General features: G+C 43.7%; 6 protein-coding genes across 7 annotated transcripts; 2 read left to right on the plus strand and 4 right to left on the minus strand.

Annotated features, from left to right (window-relative positions):
* Positions 1-402: 402 nt before the first annotated feature.
* Positions 403-2,429, plus strand: BCIN_02g01710 (hypothetical protein; the record flags this gene model as incomplete). Of its 2 annotated transcripts, XM_024691153.1 has the most annotated exons (5): positions 403-747; positions 807-1,235; positions 1,296-1,563; positions 1,624-2,081; positions 2,136-2,429. In XM_024691153.1, exons 1-5 carry the CDS (start codon positions 507-509, stop codon positions 2,345-2,347), a joined length of 1,608 nt encoding a protein of 535 aa, XP_024546923.1. In that variant the 5' UTR covers positions 403-506. The 2 variants fall into 2 exon arrangements, with proteins under 2 accessions (XP_024546923.1, XP_024546922.1); XM_024691152.1 differs by having other exon boundaries at positions 1,624-2,347.
* Positions 2,430-2,437: 8 nt separating this feature from the next.
* Positions 2,438-6,220, minus strand: BCIN_02g01720 (hypothetical protein). Its single transcript, XM_001558897.2, has 5 exons — positions 4,924-6,220; positions 4,413-4,867; positions 4,322-4,352; positions 3,954-4,258; positions 2,438-3,904 (listed from the first exon to the last, which is right to left on the minus strand). The coding sequence occupies exons 1-5, from the start codon at positions 5,354-5,356 to the stop codon at positions 2,537-2,539; spliced, it is 2,592 nt and encodes an 863-aa protein (XP_001558947.1). The 5' UTR covers positions 5,357-6,220; the 3' UTR covers positions 2,438-2,536.
* Positions 6,221-6,286: 66 nt separating this feature from the next.
* BCIN_02g01730 (hypothetical protein) lies at positions 6,287-8,123 on the minus strand. The gene is made up of 7 exons (XM_024691154.1): positions 7,853-8,123; positions 7,577-7,757; positions 7,346-7,429; positions 7,156-7,275; positions 7,047-7,103; positions 6,774-6,976; positions 6,287-6,714 (listed from the first exon to the last, which is right to left on the minus strand). The coding sequence occupies exons 1-7, from the start codon at positions 7,972-7,974 to the stop codon at positions 6,444-6,446; spliced, it is 1,038 nt and encodes a 345-aa protein (XP_024546924.1). The 5' UTR covers positions 7,975-8,123; the 3' UTR covers positions 6,287-6,443.
* A 1,814-nt stretch (positions 8,124-9,937) lies between these two features.
* BCIN_02g01740 (hypothetical protein) lies at positions 9,938-11,252 on the minus strand. Its single transcript, XM_001558895.2, has 3 exons — positions 10,936-11,252; positions 10,668-10,883; positions 9,938-10,604 (listed from the first exon to the last, which is right to left on the minus strand). Exons 1-3 carry the CDS (start codon positions 11,097-11,099, stop codon positions 10,193-10,195), a joined length of 792 nt encoding a protein of 263 aa, XP_001558945.1. The 5' UTR covers positions 11,100-11,252; the 3' UTR covers positions 9,938-10,192.
* Positions 11,253-11,397: 145 nt separating this feature from the next.
* BCIN_02g01750 (hypothetical protein) lies at positions 11,398-12,898 on the plus strand. Its single transcript, XM_024691155.1, has 2 exons — positions 11,398-11,729; positions 11,784-12,898. Exons 1-2 carry the CDS (start codon positions 11,534-11,536, stop codon positions 12,743-12,745), a joined length of 1,158 nt encoding a protein of 385 aa, XP_024546925.1. The 5' UTR covers positions 11,398-11,533; the 3' UTR covers positions 12,746-12,898.
* A 584-nt stretch (positions 12,899-13,482) lies between these two features.
* On the minus strand, positions 13,483-18,126 carry Bcade6. The gene is made up of 4 exons (XM_024691156.1): positions 17,800-18,126; positions 17,513-17,652; positions 16,049-17,402; positions 13,483-16,000 (listed from the first exon to the last, which is right to left on the minus strand). The coding sequence occupies exons 1-4, from the start codon at positions 18,023-18,025 to the stop codon at positions 13,665-13,667; spliced, it is 4,056 nt and encodes a 1,351-aa protein (XP_024546926.1). The 5' UTR covers positions 18,026-18,126; the 3' UTR covers positions 13,483-13,664.
* Between the last annotated feature and the right edge of the window lie 481 nt (positions 18,127-18,607).

An 18,607-nucleotide genomic window follows, 5' to 3' on the forward strand; every position in this document is an offset into this window, starting at 1 on the left:
ATATCCTGTAACTCATGTGCATGACAACACTCGGATGCAACGCTACTAGAGTACCTGCCGGGTTCGCTTAGATTCACTAATAAAGTACCGTGGACATAATAACATCCGTTAGCTCAGGTCACACAATAATGATGACCTACACCCAGCCATCATCCTGTTGTTTTTGTTTTTAAAAAAGAACAAATTCTAATTTGAGGCATTTATGTACGTCGGTTGCTACGCCGCAAGCTCATGTTACACCATGTGTTGAAACTTGGCTGGTTGGCAAGGCCAAGCCAGAGTCATATAGCAGCAACAGAAATAAACACGCCACTCCAAGGAAATTTTGTTTGTATCGTGCATGTTCGCAAACTTTTTAATCTTTTGAGGCTCCGCAATTTCCCTTTTTTCTAATCAATCTATGCCTATATTTTCTAGCTGTCGCTTAATTTCTGTACAGTAGCTTTTGCCATTTTTCTCTTTCAGTTGCTACAGAGTCAACAAGATTTATATCAACTATCTTTGTAATGAATTTCGAACACGATTCAGAGTTGAAGGACGACACTTCTTCGTCTGATAAAAACAATGCAAACGAAAAAGAAACTTCTGAAAGGTTGTCATCAGATCAACCAACAGGACAGTCTGGGCCGATCCCACCAGACGCTCATGAAGATGAGGCTCAGTATCCCAGCCTACTCGTCCTTGTTCCGTTAACATTTGCACTCATGATTTCCATATTCATGATTGCTTTGGATACTAACATTATAGGTAACTCTATACCTCCAAGTGCTTTACCATTGCTGATGCTTGTTCTCATCATAAAATAGGGACGGCGATTCCCAAGATAGTCACCCAGTTCCATAGTCTCAATGATGTTGGCTGGTATGGATCGGCTTACCTTCTAACTCTGATGTCCTTTCAACCCACGTATGGAAGATTCTATACCCATTTTAATATAAAGTGGTTATTCATTTCAGCTCTTGCGATATTTGAGGTTGGCTCTACAATCTGTGCAACGGCAACCAGCTCCAAACTTCTGATCACAGGACGAGCAATCTCAGGTATGGGTGCTTCTGGCATCTTTTCCGGGGGTTTAACTATCAGTCATGGCTTGGTCAGACCTAAGATACGCCCGTTGTACATTTCAATCGTCACAAGTGTTTACGGCATCGCAGCAATTGCGGGGCCGCTTCTTGGTGGTGTATTCACAGATTCCGAACGTCTTACCTGGCGTTTCTGTTTCTTTCTGAATCTACGTGAGTCTCAAAACCTCCTCTATGATTAGCCTTCAGAGATACTGACACTATATATCATAGCATTCGGTGGTCTGGCAATCCTTATAGTTGCATTACAATACAAAGTACCGCCACGCCCACAACCAGAACTATCGATACGACAGAAGCTGAAACACATGGATTTTCTAGGTGCTGTGTTACTTCTCGGTGCAATGACTTGTCTTTTACTGGCATTGAAAGACGGCGGCATAAATTCACCTTGGTCGAACTCAAAGAACTGGGGATGTCTTCTCGGATTCGGAATCATGATATTCTGTTTCCTTACCGTCGAGTTCAAACTAAAAGATGGGCAAGTCTTAGCTAAATCTTCAGTTCATCATAATTATATGATGCTAACACACTGCACTAGAGCTATGATTCCGTTTCGAATCGCGTCTCAGCGTACCGTCGCAGCCAGTTGTTTATTTACAGTTTTTGTCAATATGGCTATAGACACACATATCTACTACCTACCTATATATTTCCAAGCGGTACGTGGGACAACCGCAGAACAATCAGGTATCAGAATGTTACCATATCTAGGTTCCAACATTCTTGCCACTATCGTGAGTGGGGCGAGCGTTTCGCGCTTTGGTTACTACGTGCCGTTTATGTGGATGTGTGGAATCATCTTCACTGCCGGCTGCGGAGTTCTCCATACACTTGGAAGGTTCAGCACAACCGCGCAATGGGCTGGGTATGAGGTGCTCACTGGATTCGGATTTGGCATCGGATTTCAGGTTCCATATACTGCCGTTCAAATAGTGCTTCCTACCGAAGACGTGCCTATTGGAAACTCACTGCCAGTCTTTTCCCAAGCTTTGGGTGGTGCGTTAGCAATTAGCATTGCTCAAAACATACTGACTAACACGCTTTCCCAAGAACTGAAAATGATACCTGGCTTGGATAGCTCCGAAATTATAGCGCTAGGCGCTAAGAATTTGACAAGTACCGTGCCATCAGAGTACCTAGATGGCGTTCTTGATGCATATACTTATGCATTGTCTCGGACTCTTATTCTTCCTATTGCGGCTGCTGGTATGGCTTTTGTATGTAGCCTTGGAATGGAATGGAGAAAAGTGGAGAAAAAATAGGATTACAGATCAACCACGAGTCATCTATGTAGTTTGTAACCGAGCAGGCTTTTCTACTTCTTGTATTTAATTCTAATAACCAAAACAAAGTCAAAAATTGAAATATTTCAGAAGCTTTCAAAAACATTGTCAATGATCAACCCAAGTAGGACTCATGTTTCCAGTCTCGACGTCTATCCAAACGACCATTTAAGTATAAATCGTAGCGGTCAAAGCATTGAAACTCAAACCCTCCTTCGCGAAATCGACTCCGTCCATAAACAATAGCGGCATCTCAACAAGCATGCCCCTAACCCTGCTCAACTCCTCTTTGACTTCCTCCACACCACCTGGAAATTCTTCTTTTACCACATGTCCATAAAGATACTTCGCAGGCTCCTTGTCTTCTTCCTTTGTGTCCTTATCACTAGGCGATACAAAATACTGTTCATAAAACTCATGATAATCATCCCAATTCCTCACATTATCCGCCGGAATTGCGTGGAAAACTTTTGAATAAACTTCTGTGTTTGTTCTCGCACGACCGTTCCATAGATCCGTAAATTCGGGGGAAAACACATCTTGGACAGCGATATCATAGTCAGAGCCCCAGTCATAATCGTTAGGATCTTTGTTGATGGGCATATAGTTTGCATCTGGTCTGGTCCAATCTTGTGGTGCGACCATACCGAGATGTTTTCGGAAGAGTTGTCTGCGGAGTGAGGTAGCGTATTTGGCGGCTCGGAACTCGCGGCCGTTCATGTATGAATCAACGGTTTCGGTGTCTTCAATTACGATTGCAATTTCGGAATCATGAGTGCCGAGTTGAGAGCGATCATTGAGGTTAGCTGAACCACAAATTACAACGCGATCGTCGGCGATGAGAAGTTTAGTATGGATGTAAAGTTCCTCGCTGACGAAGGCATCGAGCTCAGCTTCGGGAGTACCATTCCAAGGAATGGATGTAATAGATGGGCCATCTTCCATATAGCATGCTGCTACTGTGTCGTGTTCCTGAGAACGAGGGGCGGCTCTTTGGTATTGATCATACTCGTAATTCTCTTGGCCCCGACGAGCACCAGTTTCTTCACCGTAACCGCCATACCCAGCACCAACGATATCGTCGTGCTCTTTTCTAGCATTTTCATAACTGACGCCACTTTCTTGTTCGGTTTGAGCCATCGTGCCGTTGTCGTTAAGCCTATCGTAGTTTCTTAAATTGTAAAATCGGATGTAATCCTTTGGATCAGGTACTCCGGCTTTAGCAACTGTTTCCATAATTGAGTTACCACCACGACAGATTGAACTATATTGATACTCCATAATTGCACGAGTTCCCAAAGCATCATCTCCATGAAGATCGCCTGCAAAAGCTGGGACTGATGGCATGCAAACAATAACTTTATATTGCTCGCCATTTTGATAAGCGCGAATGATTCTTTCCGCGATCGCTGCTCCGATCTTATTTTCGACAGGATGTTGCTCATCGGAACAGGCGGTGATGAAGAATTGATTTTCAATGTAGACGAAATGTTGACTTCGTCGGATAACCTCAATGTAGGCATTGGCAATCGAGTGCTATACGGATTAGTAACCTTTGACATGATTTTTGGAATGATAGAATTACCTCAGTGGCTACGCCATTGCTCCACTCAGTACAACTTCTTACGAGTTGGATAGAAACGCCATTTTGATCATCCCCATACCCAGAATTTCCTCCTGAGCGTCCAAAGAATGTACCTGCTCTACGGAATGTGTCGGAAATTGTACCCTCGGTAGATGAACCGACATTTGTACCATCTTCGTTATAATAACCATCAGGGATATCATTGGGAATCAAGGACAATGCTGTGTATCTTGTATCTTGAGTGTCGTATTTCTCTCGGAAAATGAAATTCCACCTTTGGACAAAATGAGCCCGGAGATCCTCGACTACGAAGTGTTAGTCATTGAAACCTGGGAGTGGAATAGTGGCAATATCTCTAATTAACTTACCAACTGGTCCTGTTAACGACATTGATAGATCCTACAACAATAGTTAGAGTTCGTCGTCCGACAATTAGTTGGATGTTCACAAAAAACATACCGACCATCCCATTCTAGAGTACTTCGTCCGATCAAGTTTATTCTCTTGCCAATCTGTAACATTCTCAAAATCATACACTCTTGCATTGTTGAAATCTTGACCTGGAAAAACAATATTGTCTAGGTTACTTGGGTGTGCATCAGCAATTGGATGCTGATTCACATCCCATCTCCCAAAGCACAAGTCCAGACCGCCCATGAAAGCTACTTTGCTATCAACAAGACAGAGCTTTTCGTGATGTGCCCAGTAAAGAATAACATCATTGCGGGCTCCATATAAAGCTTCAATGCCCTCTTTAGGAAGTTGTGCAAGATCAAAATCTTTCAAGCTGAAGTTCTTCAAGTCGGTAATAAGTTCCGATTCGACGTGAATACCACTTGGAACGTGATCCGGATGTCGGAATACAGAAATATTAGGATGAACCTCAAGAGCCTTCTTGGTGTGCTCAGAGCATACTGGACATTGGGGTTAGTCCACGTGATATGTGGCCAGAAATTAGGATAAAACATACATGTCAAGACTTTAGTAACCTCTTTGTAAATGATGATGTTGACTTTGACACCTCTCTCGGCAGCAGCCAAAAGCATGCGGTCGATTCTATACTCCTCGTTTGCTGATGGAGGTCTTCTCAGGTAAAGCTCAGGGGTAAGCCACCAATCCAGAATCCAGATGCTTTCCTGTGCCTCTTCCAAGGCAACAGATACAGCCCACATATATGCACATCCGTCGATATGCCATTTGATATCGTGGCCAGTTCTTTGAGGAGCGAAACTGCCAAACCTGTTCTCATTTCCATTGATGTGAAGTGTATGGCATGCCTCTCCGAGATGAGTGTGGCTGTGTTTCTCGCCGTCTGAGATTCCTGCAACCTTCGAAACCTCTGCCTCGACTTCATGTACAAAGTCGCCAATGGCAGCTTTGGCATCATGGAAAAAATGAGACATGTTGAGAGATATTTTGGAATAAATGTTGATTGGAAAAGATCTTTGAGGGAGAGCCTTGTTTATGTATCTAGATACGAGTGTATTCGTAGCTATAGTGGGGGGCTGGTGGAGTGGTTTTGGTGGGGTAAATCAGAGGCTGTAACTCATGGGATTGGTGAATGTTCACCGTTAATATCGGCGACAATGCTGCGAGTGAATTGGATCGCAGTAAATCTGTATTAATGCTCATCAAATTGTGGAGTGGCGTTATATGATTGTCAAGAAAGCTTGGAGACTAGTGGAGAGAATCTGTGTTTTGACCGGTACTCTTCATGTTTCATGTGTAACTTTCGCCTGATGTGAGACGTTACGGTGTAGACCCTGCAGCTGAGATATGTCCATAGCTGTGCCTTCATTGGCATGGTATGATATAAGGCTCAAGAAGCTTTTTGACTTGTGCGTATGGTTGGTCTGGGTGGAACGTTATCCGAGAAAAGGATATTCGTGGCTGCTGCATGACAGCTCAGCTGAGGAATCGTTGGATGGAATTTCTCATACTCCCCTTACATGTCAATCGAATCGATCTGCCATTGATCAAAACACTTTCATCTGGTAGAGATGACAGACAAGTCTAGCAAGGTCCGGATGGGTCCAGCCCCACAGGCGTGCGTACGAGCAACGGCAATACAGCGTTTATACGAAGAATCAACCCACGCCGCGATATTCCAGTTCTGTACCAATACACCTAGGTTTGTGTATGAAGAGTTCTCGTCTGTAGAACCGACGGTTAGTAGAACCCCGAACTTAAGACTATCGTTAACAAGGTTTGCGTTCTCTGGATACCTTATTTCCAATCTCAGAAGTTTATTGGCCTTCGATGAAGGCGAAGTAATCTGACCGTCATAATTAAGTAAGCCCGAGCAAACAACTCGTGCTCAAACGCGCTCTGGATGTACATCCACGCTTACTTTTCATCACGTGACTGCGCTTCGATCTGTTTAATACTGCATATCAGATAAACTAATAAGTCATCACTACCGAAGAGGATCTACCTAAAGACCAATAAGTGGTATCATAAGATTACCATATTGATGAATACACCTCTAAATTACAGATCTTGCAGCTTAACCAATATCTTCTTTCCCGCAATCTCATTCTTCGTCGAGAGATCAACGCCAAAACTTACCCCTCCAAACCCGGTCGCGACTACTTCTCCTTCATTTGGCTCCAATAATCCTTTCCAGAGCAAGCTTTCAAGTCTTGGAATTAGTTTTTCTACACTGCTGTTTGTTGCATCGCCTAGTGGCTCTCCAAAATTGCCCATTTGTCCAAGGTGGACATGATAAATTTTGATGTCCTTTTGTTCGTCGATTTCGTCCCTATTTATCCAGTTGTAGTTCTTTCTCAAGGTATGGAGAGATTCGAAGATTTTACATACCAATCATTTGTTGTGGAGAATGTTTTTTGTGTTGTGGCTGTTGATTTAGTGTTCAGAGCAGCTAGGCCTACTGCGGAACTGGCAGCCGATGCATCGAATATACCGGCGAACTCTCCCGATGTAATTTTCTCGATCTCAGACAATTGAGTTTCGATAGACTGTTTGTAATCAAATGTTGCATCTGCACCGATAGATGTGACAAGCTGCAGTGGAAGATAGGTTAGCTACTTTACGAATATCATTTTGACTTCATTCCCTATCTGCGAAGCTCACCTCAGCATTAGCTTGCGAGCATGAAGCAAGGACCTGGTATCCGCATAATTTTGCAAGCTGGGTGTTTGTCAATGCCAATATGTTCAGATTGCAGTATAGATACACCGACCTTGATCCCATATTGTCCAACGTTCGACGTGCCTCCCAAAACAATAAACCATTCTGGTTGATTTTCGCGAGTGGCAGGATACATAATATCGTTTCCCTCATCTAGACATATTGCTGCCGTCTATGGTTATTGCAGTCAGTATTGCTTATCCACGAACTGCATAGCAAGATAACTGAGAAGATCTGCTCACCAAGAGTCCCACTCCAATCGTCGCAGCTTCTTCAACTGAAACTCTTTCTGGTCTCTTAAACGCCAGTTTCTCATCCATTAAATGCTATTGTAAAAAGATAATAGTTAGCCTCTCTCGTTTCAAGCCACCATTCTCCATTCCTCATTCCAACTCAACTTCATTTCTCAGACTAACCGTCTCACCCACCATTCAGATCGTCCTGTCCGAAAGTAAGAGAAACCTCAAACATACAAACTCCTGAAAAGTGCCATAGCCCTCCTCCCCAACTCTCGTCGCACAGCCAAAAATGCCATCTCCAACTCTGAATTTCTCTACGCCAGGACCCAATTCAACAACCACTCCTGAGGCATCACAACCGAGTACTATTGGGTAGGAAGGGATAAGGGAACCGGTCTGTCGCATTATATTGTCCCTTTATTTTTGGGTTAGTGGTATGCTCGTGAGGAGGATTGGTAAGATGGGAGATTGGCGAAGAAGAGAAAATGGTATGAGAAATAGAAGACTTACAAAGGATTGATACCCGTAATGAGCGATTTCACCAAAACCTGATGTTTCCCTGGAACAGGTCTCTCCAGATCATTGGAGATTTCCCAGGAGGAATTACGGTCCTTGATTACTACGCCTCTCATTTTCTGGCAATGGTTTAATCGAATTTTTCACGATAGAGATTTATTAAGGCTTTGGAGTTGCGATGAATAAAAGTAAGAGCTATTTCGATTGTGTAGAGAGCTTCAGCAACATTTATTGAATTTTATGGTCTGATGTTGCTTACCCCTCCTTTGTTACATTCCCGCTAAATTTACCCCTCATTTGAGCTCGCACAGACGAGGCTTGGGGGTTTATTGGCGGGAATCTTTGTGGCCAATGGAATGTGAGAGTTTCAGCCTTTAGAGAATTGAATGTGTTACATTTAGAGAATATCCATGTTGTTAGATTGGTTAGGTTTTGAGGGGTACGAGCATGCTTTTATACTTTTGGTAATTGAGACCGCCAATTGGATGGTTGCGTTTTGTTTAACCTTGTGTATATCCAGAGGGGTTCGTGCATTGGCTTGTTGTAAATCATTTGAAGGTTCGATATTCCCAATGTAACTTTTAGCTCCTGAAGTCTCTTGCTCTTGTCTTTCTCTATCTTGGACCTTTTCTTGCCCAGATAATTCTTACGCGACAAGAATCGGGGAGACCAGTATCTCAGCGCTGGAAAGGAAAAAAGATATAAATACACTCCCACTAACATTTTTAACGGGAAGTGGCGTACTGTCTTGTACATCGCTTAGCTACAGATTAACAATAAGTCTTTTTGCTATTCATATTGCGATTAAGAATATTCGTGAATGCTAGCGAGTAGAAGGTGAATTTGACGTACATCAAATGAATAGTTCACAAACTACTCCGAATTTGATTTAGAACTAAGAACAGAGAATGTAGCAAATGGCACGAGTGCTTAGAAATATGAGTGCAAGACAATATGAATACTTGAGCTATATGAGTGGGCTTAAGAGACGCTGACAATTGTTCTGTGGGTGCAATAAAATTGTGTGACTGAACCCGCGAAACGAAAATGAGGATAGAAGTGAAGATGATAGTGATAGCAAATGGATGTTTGACAAGTAATAAATGAACAAGTAGCTGAGAGCATAGAGAAAGCAAGATTGAGTGGCCATGTAGTTTTGCGAGAAGTTGAACAAGACGATTCAATTCCAACCGTTTTCAGATATCCAGTCCCTCGCTTCAAGTCATCAATATAGCAATACACTGATTATTATCTGTCAATAAACGAGTCGAAGCAAAGGAGATCATAATTTTGGGAACAGATCTCTTAATTCTCCTTTACAAATTATGTAAAAATCGGTTGTGAATAATAAAAACTGAAGATTTTTTGAAAGAGCTAGTGACGGAGTCATATCTTCAAAATCATAATCGACGAGTACTGCTCTGATTTTTGAAGGCCGTCGCATCAATATATAACGCAGTGGCCCAACAAAAATAAAAAATTGCAGGAAACTCGAGTGGACAGAAACCAGCTTCGTCCAAGTTTTTTTGTGAAACTGTTAAGAGATATCCCATCTTATAATGAAGAAGATTAACCAACGTAGATTGTTTATTGCTTGGTTTTATTATGGGCCTTTCGAAGCATCTGTCTGAGATATGAAAGTAATTACTGAACTACATCGATAAAGAAACATTTGATGAATTTATATGGTAGAATTCTCATTTGCTCTTTTGATATCAGAACGATCAGCAACCTAGTGGACATAGCTTCGAACATGAAGTTGACGATTGAAACTTTTCCCTCTATTTTTATCTATTTTAAAGTAAAAACTCCAGTAAGTGAAATGGAACTAGAATGTGTATTAAACGAAAATATTCGAGCACCCCCGTGTACTAGCTCAATACGTGTCTAGCTTCCAAGAAGTGAACCGAAGCATTTGTGCCAAGCGGAATAGTGTTCCCAGGGTGAAAGTTTACCTAGGTTCTCGATGACCTCTCTCACTTGGCAGGTTTTTTTTGATACACGCTGGCGGGCTCTCGAGAGTCAATCATGTCACCAACATGGAAACTACTTCTCATGACAAGTCCAGAATGAAGCTCTTGTGATTTCAAGAGAATTAGGGGTCCGAATTAATTTCAGAAGGTGCCCATAAACAAAGGGTTTTGATTAAATTTCTATGTACCATTAACATTTCTCTAATGAGATTAGAAATCCTACAACTTCATTATGTATTCTAACTCATATTTCCCATCATTTTCGTCTCTAATTTCATTCGTTCGTCTCGCTTGTCCATCAACACATATCAATAAATTTGGTTCGGCTTCCCTCCTATTTTCAATCCGTGGCTCTTTCATCTCATGAGAATCGCGCATCTTTCTCCCCAATTGGAGCTCTGAAGTCGTCATTCTTCTTCTTTCCATCACCGTCTCCATACATCCAGAATTGCAAGCCCAAGAACAAATCGCAGCACATCTGGAACATTCCGCAGAGTTTGAAAGCCCACGGTATAGCACTTGTGGCAGTAAAGAACCAAAACATCTTCATTACATCACCGGCAATCCAGCTGGCCATGACTGAAAAACGGAAACCTTTGCAGGATCGAGATTTGTAATTTGCAATGATTTGAGGAATTGGGAGGGTTGCTTCTACACCAAGTCCAATGTAGCCGATTGCGTCAGAGTAGACGGAATAGAACCATGGAGCTGGAGAGAGAATGAGCTCGCATGCGATGAGAGTTATGAATAGGTAAAGGAGGAATTGCCAGTAACTGCGAGTTTTTCATTAGCATCATGTAATCATCTGGCAAGCGACACAGTGGATCAAGGCGTACGGTTTTGGGGAACGCCATTGCCAGAAGTTATATGGTCTTGACGCTCCATCCCCTTCTCTGTGCCCGGCAAATGGTATAGCCGCATCTCCCCCTTTCGACGATGGTGATGGCCGATGATCGAGCGCAACCTTCAATAACATGGTTTGCATCGCAATCATAATGAACGACTGTATCAATAAGGAGGTATCGAAATGTGCTCCAGGGTAATAGAAAACTCTACAATGAGGATTAGCATCAGTCTTCCAACGCTCATTACAGGACAGCGTACCTCAAAAATGATGCTACAAGCATGATCAAAGGAATATCCAAAGAAAATCCTGCACTAGACTTGTTCCTATGTATCGAGTATGTCTGATCCGCATACGACGTTATGGGAGATATTATGATAAACATAGGGGCTATATAGCCAGTGATGAATGAAACGAGACCCATTTTGGCAGTGGTAGTTATGACAATTCGAAGCCAGCAATGGCAGATGTGAATATATTCTATAATACAAAGTCCATAGAAACAGAAAAGAAGTTTCACGATGACAGCTGGAAAGAATTAAATTAGACGCGCAAAGTTCAAATAAACAGACTCAACAATAATTAATTTGGAGATAACTAATGAAGCCCATAATTGATGACATAATAGCCTTATTTTAGATGTCGGCACTTGACTTTATCCGGAATCCGATATTCATCAAAGCAGTTTCGAGATCGAGTTCTCCGATAAGATAACGGATAAAGTTATTCGTCCCTCCAATGGTTGCGGTGGTGACCATGTCAACAAGAGGGGGAGTGTTTCATCACTACCAGTTCTTGAAATGAAGATGATACTTTGAACGACTTGCTACACCTGATTCCATACCACACTAATAAGCAATGTACAGTGTATTCAACACACCTCAAAAGCGCAATGGCGCGGGATCATCCAAAGCATCACCATCCAAAGCGACACCATCTAACCCACCACGATTTAAATCAACACCGTCTAGAGCACCATCCAGACCATCACCATCCAAAGCATCACCAACAAAGGTCGCTCTGAATGGACTCTTTTCCGATGGCAACTGGCAGTGCAAGTTACCCCGAAGTGACATGTCCATTTATCATTAAGCTAATATCGCGACAGGTAATTGCAACCCCAGACTACCGGCCGTAAGATTCCAAGTCAAGAAAGACGGAGCAAATAAAGGTCGATGGTTCTACACATGTCAAGAACCGAAAGAGTCTAGCTGCGGATTCTTTCTATGGGACGATAAAGCTAAAGTAAGAGAGATGGGTGCAGTCCTGAACAATACAAGAACGGAGCCTCATACGCCTGAATCGCGCTCACCAGTGACTCCATCGAAGGATAAAAGGACGTTAGAAGGGCATGCGATCGCTAGTAATAAATGGCTTGAAGATATTGCGAAGAAGGAAGATGATGAGTTTGGGGTATGGCCTTTAACTCGAGAGGATGAGGAGAAAGTGGTTAAGACTGTCGAGAGAACGGATCCTGGAAGCTTTCCAGAGACTCCAAGAAAGGGGGCGATGGATGCTAAGACAGTGACACCCGGAAGCAAAAGAAAGCGGGGAGAAGGAGAAAGTAACGGTGCCAACATGTATCCTACGCCTACGACAAAAGGTACAAGGGACGAAGACATTTTTGGCACCCCTTCTACAAGCCGCAAGAGAATAAATGGTGGGATGTGGGATGGGAATGAACGATCCGTTTTATTTAGTCCCGCGGAAACACCTTCTCCCATGAGATTCAAGGATGCTACAATGGGTCCACCTCCCAAGTTCATGGCTTCTCCATCAAAAAGTGGCACAGGGGATTCGCCGCAAAATTACGACATGACGGAAGACATTGTGAATCTCCTCAAGGATCAAAATATCGACGATGGTGTCTCCGCTCAACTACGTCAAATGTTAGCCAGGCATGCACTTAAAATATCCGGTATTGTGAAAGGTCGGGACATCACACGCGTAGCTCTTAAAACCAAAGATGCAAAGATAGCAGAGCTTCAACAAAAAATTGCTCACCTCGAACATCAACATAATATGGATGAATCAGTTATCAAGCGTCTCAGAGCTCAAAATGCCGGCTAGGATTCTTTTGGCTTGGGCACGAGGGGGAATTTGTACTCCAGGGATTATCGAGCGAATCAACCCTCCATATCCCCGATGCGAGTATCATTTGCATTGGGAGTCAGCATTTAGCTCTCCACGACAGCCTCCCTAACACGTCTAATATCCCACACAGCACCATTATATACGACTCTAGATCTCAAGATCTTAGCGACTGAGCCTCCCCAATTACCACCAAAGACAAAACCCACGAAGGAAAATTTCAGATCCCTCACTCACAGAACCCTCTCACGAATCTAATGCTCTAACACATACATCACGCCATCTTATTTTTATGTATATCCCTCGTAGCTCTCAGCTCTATAATTAGCAAATAGCCCGCCCTTTAAAGTTGTCAACATGGCTGGAAAATAATACAATTCACAATTAGCCTTAACAAAGCGAGCATAGCGATTATTAGAACGCCAGATGATTGTTGGCAAGAAGGCGCAATGCCGTGGCTATTCTCGCCCCTATAACACGCCACAGTATGTACCCACGATTGATTCGAATACCAGGCATGGGAATCGCATTCTCACTCCAATCTAGGGTATTAAAAGAGAAGATATGGCAATGCGATGCATTCAAATAAGGATAAAAGGCATCGGATGATGGTTCCCTCGTCCAGAAAGCCCCGGAATAGGCTGTTCTCGGCAAATAGTTGCAATTATCTTAGACATACTTCAGATCTCACATCGAATTTCGATACATCAAAAATATGCAAAAAGAGAACCCAATTTTTTCAATATTCGCGTGATAGCCATCTATTTATTTCAAGATCCACCCCTAAACTCCATCGACACTAATAATGCAAGCATGCATGCAATGATATCTTAACCCAATTCTAGCCATTTTTTCTCCATATATCCCATTCATATCATCTCATATCGCAACAATCCAATCAGCCCACCCATCTTCTAGCACTCTTGAACATTCTAACCCAAGGACCGAATTCTCCCCACTCCTCTGCACTCTCCTTTGGCACGTAACTACCGACATCTGCCATGATAGTTCTCTCTGGATGAGGCATCATAGCCAAAACTCTTCCATCCAAACTTCTCACGGCTGCAATACCCTCAGGACTTCCGTTTGGATTGTATGGGTATCTCATTGTTGGCTTGCCAAAGTTGTCTGTGTATCTGATTGGGATGAGATTATCAGAGTTCAAGGCTCCCAAGTCTGTATCATTCTTAAATGAAGCCCGACCTTCACCATGTGAAACGACGATAGGTAAGGAACTACCATTCATACCGTGGAGGAAAACGGATGGTTTCTTGGCATTGTCTTGGATCTTTACCATGCTGACTCTGCCTTCGAATTGTTGAGATTGGTTATCGGTGAAGACAGGCCAATGAGAAGTACCAGGAATAAGTTCAGATATACGACTAAGCATTTGGCATCCATTGCAGACACCCAATGCAAAGGTATCAGGGCGCTTGAAGAAGTTCTCAAACTCTGGTCGAGCTTTTTGTTCATGCATAAGGATGGAATTTGCCCATCCACGACCAGCACCCATGACGTCACCATAAGAGAAACCACCACAAGCAGCAATACCAACAAAGTTAGCGAGAGAATAGTGTCCAGAAATGATGTCAGTCATGTGTACATCAATAGCATCAAAACCTGCAGCTTTGAAAGCAAATGCCATTTCGGCATGACCGTTAACTCCTTGTTCGCGGAGAATAGCTACGCGAGGTGCCTTAGCGAAGGTGGATGTGATTGATGCTGTCAATGGGAGAATGTTCTCCTTAGGTTCATAAGTAAGGGTGTAGTGGAGACCAGGATCGCGATCATCCTTAATGTTTTCAAACTCAACGTCAGCACAATCAACATTGTCTCTGATACGTTGCATCTGGTAGGATGTCTTGGCCCATTGTTGTTGAAGCTCAGATCTTGACATATGCAAGATTGGCTTCTGTCCGTAGCGAATGGCGAGTTGCTGTTTCGATGCAGCTGGTACTCGTCCGATCTTTCTGATGAGTCCTGGGGGAGGACCACAGGTAGCAAAACATCTCATAAAGTTGACCTCATCCGATTTTCGAACTTGGAAAACGGCACCGAGTTCTTCGTTGAACAAAGCTTCGATGACGTGAGATGGGGATGCACTCTTAGAAACTCCATCAAGCATAATCTCAGCGCCACATCGTCCAGCAAACATCATCTCGGCGATGGTAGTCAATAAACCACCATCTGAGATATCATGATAGGCCAACACAACTCCTGACTCGTGTAATTGTTGCAAAGCATCAAAGTAGTCAATAATGAGATCTGCATCTCTGACATCTGGTGCTTCATTTCCAACTTGACCAAAAGATTGCGCAAGAGCTGATCCACCCATAGCCTTGTGACCTTGAGCAAGATCAACATACATCAATGTAGTCTCTCCGACATCTTCAAGTCTTCGGAGTGCGGGTGTCCAGGTGCTACGGACGTTTGCGACCGGTGCAAAGGCTGAGATAACCACAGTCATAGGAGCTGTGACTGTTTTAGAATCTCCACTCTTCTGATCTTTCCATGAAGCTTTCATCGATGTTGAGTCTTTGCCGACAGGGATACTGACTCCCAACTTAGGGCAGAGATCCATTCCGATTGCTTGAACTGCCTCATACAAAGCTGCACCTTCACCAGGTTGGTTTACTGCAGCCATCCAGTTTGCGGACAAACGAATACGAGGCAAGTTGCCGAGAAGGTGTGCTGCACCAATGTTCATTAAACTTTCGGCAACAGCCATTCTAGCCGAAGCTGCAGCCGAGATCAAAGCCAATGTAGGCTTTTCACCCATAGCCATAGCCTCACCAGTCTTCAATTTGCCGCCAATGTTAAGAGCACTAGCTGTAACAGCTACATCTGCGACAGGGGTTTGCCATGGTCCGACCATTTGATCACGAACGGTCAAACCTCCAACGGAACGATCACCGATAGTAATGAGGAAAGATTTGGAGCCAACAGACGGAAGAGAAAGGACACGCTCGATAGCCATTCTTAAGAGATCGTGGTCGGGAATTTGGGGGTATGCTTCTTTGAGAGATTTCTCCGCGTTGAATGGGAGAAGCTGTGGTTTCCTGGACTGCACGATTCTTTCCAATTTTCTGTCCTTGGGGAACAAGGTAGACATAGGGAGATCAATGGGTGTAGGGTGCTCTGTAGAGTCCCGATCAGTTACCACAAGTTTGACAACACCATCTTTGTCCTTGGGAACAACGGTTCCGACATTGGAGAAGCCACATCGTTCACGTTCTGTAAATGATTAGTATGAAGCTTACCACCGATTGAGACGAAACTTACTGGCAATGCTGGTAAATCTACCAAGGTCTTCCTTGTTGACAATCAAGACGTAACGCTCTTGAGCTTCGCAACACCAGATTTGTAAAGGACTCATACTTCCATCCGCACTCTCGACATTTCTAAGTTCGAATTTACCACCATATCCGGCATCGTTAACAAGCTCCGGTAAAGCATTGGATAATCCACCGGCTCCTACATCATGGATGAACGCGATAGGATTCTCATCCTTCAAGGCTCTGCAGTGATCAATAACCATCTGAGCTCTTCTTTCCATTTCGGGATTTCCTCGTTGAACACTGTCAAAGTCAAGCTCAACTGAGCTTTCTCCAGCAGATGTATTACTTGAGGCTGCACCTCCACCAAGACCAATCAGCATTGCTGGGCCACCAAGAACAATTACATGAGCTTCTGGTTTGACATCATTACCATTCTTGATGGCATGTCCTGGTCTGACAGTACCGAGTCCACCGGCGATCATGATAGGTTTATGGTATCCACGGACCTCGTCTGTTGAGGCATCTGCATCTGTAAGGAGAGTACGGAAGGTTCCAGCAAGACATGGTCTGCCAAACTCGTTGTTGAATCTGGCACTACCAATTGGTGCCTCTAACATAATGTCCAAACTACTAGCATAATGTGCTGGCTTGCCAACATCCATTTCCCATGGTTGCTTGTGTCCTGGAATCAAAAGGTCTGAAACCCAGAATCCACAAAGACCAGCTTTGGGGCTGGATCCTCTACCCACGGCACCTTCATCTCTGATTTCTCCACCCGAACCAGTCGCTGCTCCTGGGAAAGGTGAGATTGCTGTGGGGTGGTTATGAGTCTCCACCTTCGCTAGGATATGCACAACCTCGGGGGTCTGTTTCCAACTACCAGTAGAGTATTCGGGGGCCCAGTGACTGGCCATCTCTCCTTGTAAGACGGCAGCATTGTCACTATAAGCTGACACGGTGAACTTTGGATTTTTCTTGTGGGTGTTTCGAATCATTCCAAACAGACTCATATCCATACCCATGCCATCGATTGTCCAGTTCGCATTGAATTGCTTATGTCTACAATGCTCAGAGTTGACCTGCGCAAACATGAACAATTCGACATCGGTGGGCGATCTGCCATGTTGGGTGTATTTTTCGACAAGGTATTCCATTTCTGGGGTGTCTAGAGCGAGACCACGCTTCACGTTGTATGCTTTCAAGACTTCGATTGGTGTTGAGCCCTCTACCCAAAGATCAATGACTTCCAAGGGAATTGGCTCTCCTTCTTCGAAGATCTTGTGCACATCTGGTTCCTCGGCACTCATGTTCTCGGTCATGCGATCGTAAAGGATGTCTTTGAATGGCAAATCCTCCCTCTTGAGAATCAGGAAGTCAGTAATTGGTTTGAGCATCCAGATAGAATTGAATCTCCAAATAAATCTCCACATCAGGGAATGTGTACTGAGATGAAATGACTGGTGCTCACCTCTGCCTCAGATGGATCCGCGAATTTAATCAATATAGCCCGACCTCTTTCAATTCTTTGAACTTGGGATTCGAGACCGCAGACATGTGCGATGTTTGTAGCCTTGGAACTCCATGGGGAAAGATTTCTTGGAGTAACGTCTGGTAGATTGAGGAGTTAGTATTGTCTACACTGCACTGCAGTATGTCAAAGGTAACGAAGGGACATTGTGTGCGCGCATTGAAGCCCTCGACAACCACTTTTCAATGCCCAGAATTGTGTCGGGCAATGAACAAGTGAAGACTTACAATAAATCTTGCTTCCCAATTTAGCCTCCAAATCCACTCCTGAGACTGGAAGTAATTGCGTAATCTTGGCCTCGGTTTCTGGATCCGCGTGTCTCAAATGTGCATAGTGAATCCAAACACCCGTAAGTTCTACCTTCACTTGATGGAGATCATTGATTCTGGCCGCGAGCTTCGTCGCCTCAGCTGGAGTGAAGCAAGAATCTCCAGGCAACTTAAGGTATTCCATCCTGTCTCTGCCTGTTGTGCGATGAAGCACAACTCGAGAATTGTTCGAATTTTCGATGTATAATTGGAGGGGATGGCGGGGTTGGAGATGAAAGAGGAAACAAAAAAATTATTTCAATTTCCCCGCGCCCTTGAAATGAGTGCGACTCATACACGGGTGAAGGTCGGATGATCTACAATGCTCCAACCTCTTTGGGAGAATGTGGAATCATTTCAATACACACCACCACGCTAGCGGCTTATTAGTATTCAAGCTCTTATTGTATTTAGCTCTTGCACATAGATCGCAAAATATTGCTAGCGTTGTCGGAGATATGGCTAGTTCGAGGTGAGTGTAGTTAATCGTTAATAGTCAATATACGATAAAATCAAGATGATTGACCAAGAGTACCCGCGAGTACCCGCGAGTAGGATCATACCTATTCGAGAGCATTATCTTATCAACACGTGACCCATGTTATCGCACCATACCCAAAAATACCCCACCCCACCACCAACCATCTCACCTAAAAACGAAGAATGCTGTAACAACACCATCCAAATCCAAAACAGGAAAAAATGCAAAAAGAAAGTCTCTCAGGCG

The sequence above is a fragment of the Botrytis cinerea genome, chromosome 2, assembly GCF_000143535.2.
Source record: "Botrytis cinerea B05.10 chromosome 2, complete sequence".
NCBI lineage: Eukaryota > Fungi > Ascomycota > Leotiomycetes > Helotiales > Sclerotiniaceae > Botrytis > Botrytis cinerea.

Bases quoted from the DNA above. Each gene is read 5' to 3' on its own strand.
- BCIN_02g01720 (XM_001558897.2), bottom strand. From the start codon at position 5,356: ATGTCTCATTTTTTCCATGATGCCAAAGCTGCCATTGGCGACTTTGTA. The intron at 4,353-4,412 runs GTATGTTTTTTG...CTATTGTTGTAG, and splicing joins ACTCTAGAATGGGATGGTCG to GATCTATCAATGTCGTTAAC. The intron at 4,259-4,321 runs GTAAGTTAATTA...AACACTTCGTAG, and splicing joins GTCGTTAACAGGACCAGTTG to TCGAGGATCTCCGGGCTCAT.
- BCIN_02g01730 (XM_024691154.1), bottom strand. From the start codon at position 7,974: ATGAGAGGCGTAGTAATCAAGGACCGTAATTCCTCCTGGGAAATCTCC. The intron at 7,104-7,155 runs GTCGGTGTATCT...ACAAACACCCAG, and splicing joins TTGGACAATATGGGATCAAG to CTTGCAAAATTATGCGGATA. The intron at 6,715-6,773 runs GTATGTAAAATC...CTGGATAAATAG, and splicing joins TTCTCCACAACAAATGATTG to GGACGAAATCGACGAACAAA.
- BCIN_02g01740 (XM_001558895.2), bottom strand. From the start codon at position 11,099: ATGGGTCTCGTTTCATTCATCACTGGCTATATAGCCCCTATGTTTATC. The intron at 10,884-10,935 runs GTACGCTGTCCT...TCCTCATTGTAG, and splicing joins CTTGTAGCATCATTTTTGAG to AGTTTTCTATTACCCTGGAG. The intron at 10,605-10,667 runs GTACGCCTTGAT...AAAAACTCGCAG, and splicing joins CAATGGCGTTCCCCAAAACC to TTACTGGCAATTCCTCCTTT.
- BCIN_02g01750 (XM_024691155.1), top strand. From the start codon at position 11,534: ATGTACAGTGTATTCAACACACCTCAAAAGCGCAATGGCGCGGGATCA. The intron at 11,730-11,783 runs GCAAGTTACCCC...ATATCGCGACAG, and splicing joins TTCCGATGGCAACTGGCAGT to GTAATTGCAACCCCAGACTA.
- Bcade6 (XM_024691156.1), bottom strand. From the start codon at position 18,025: ATGGAATACCTTAAGTTGCCTGGAGATTCTTGCTTCACTCCAGCTGAG. The intron at 17,653-17,799 runs GTAAGTCTTCAC...TCAATCTACCAG, and splicing joins ATTGGGAAGCAAGATTTATT to ACGTTACTCCAAGAAATCTT. The intron at 17,403-17,512 runs GTGAGCACCAGT...CTGATTCTCAAG, and splicing joins CGGATCCATCTGAGGCAGAG to AGGGAGGATTTGCCATTCAA.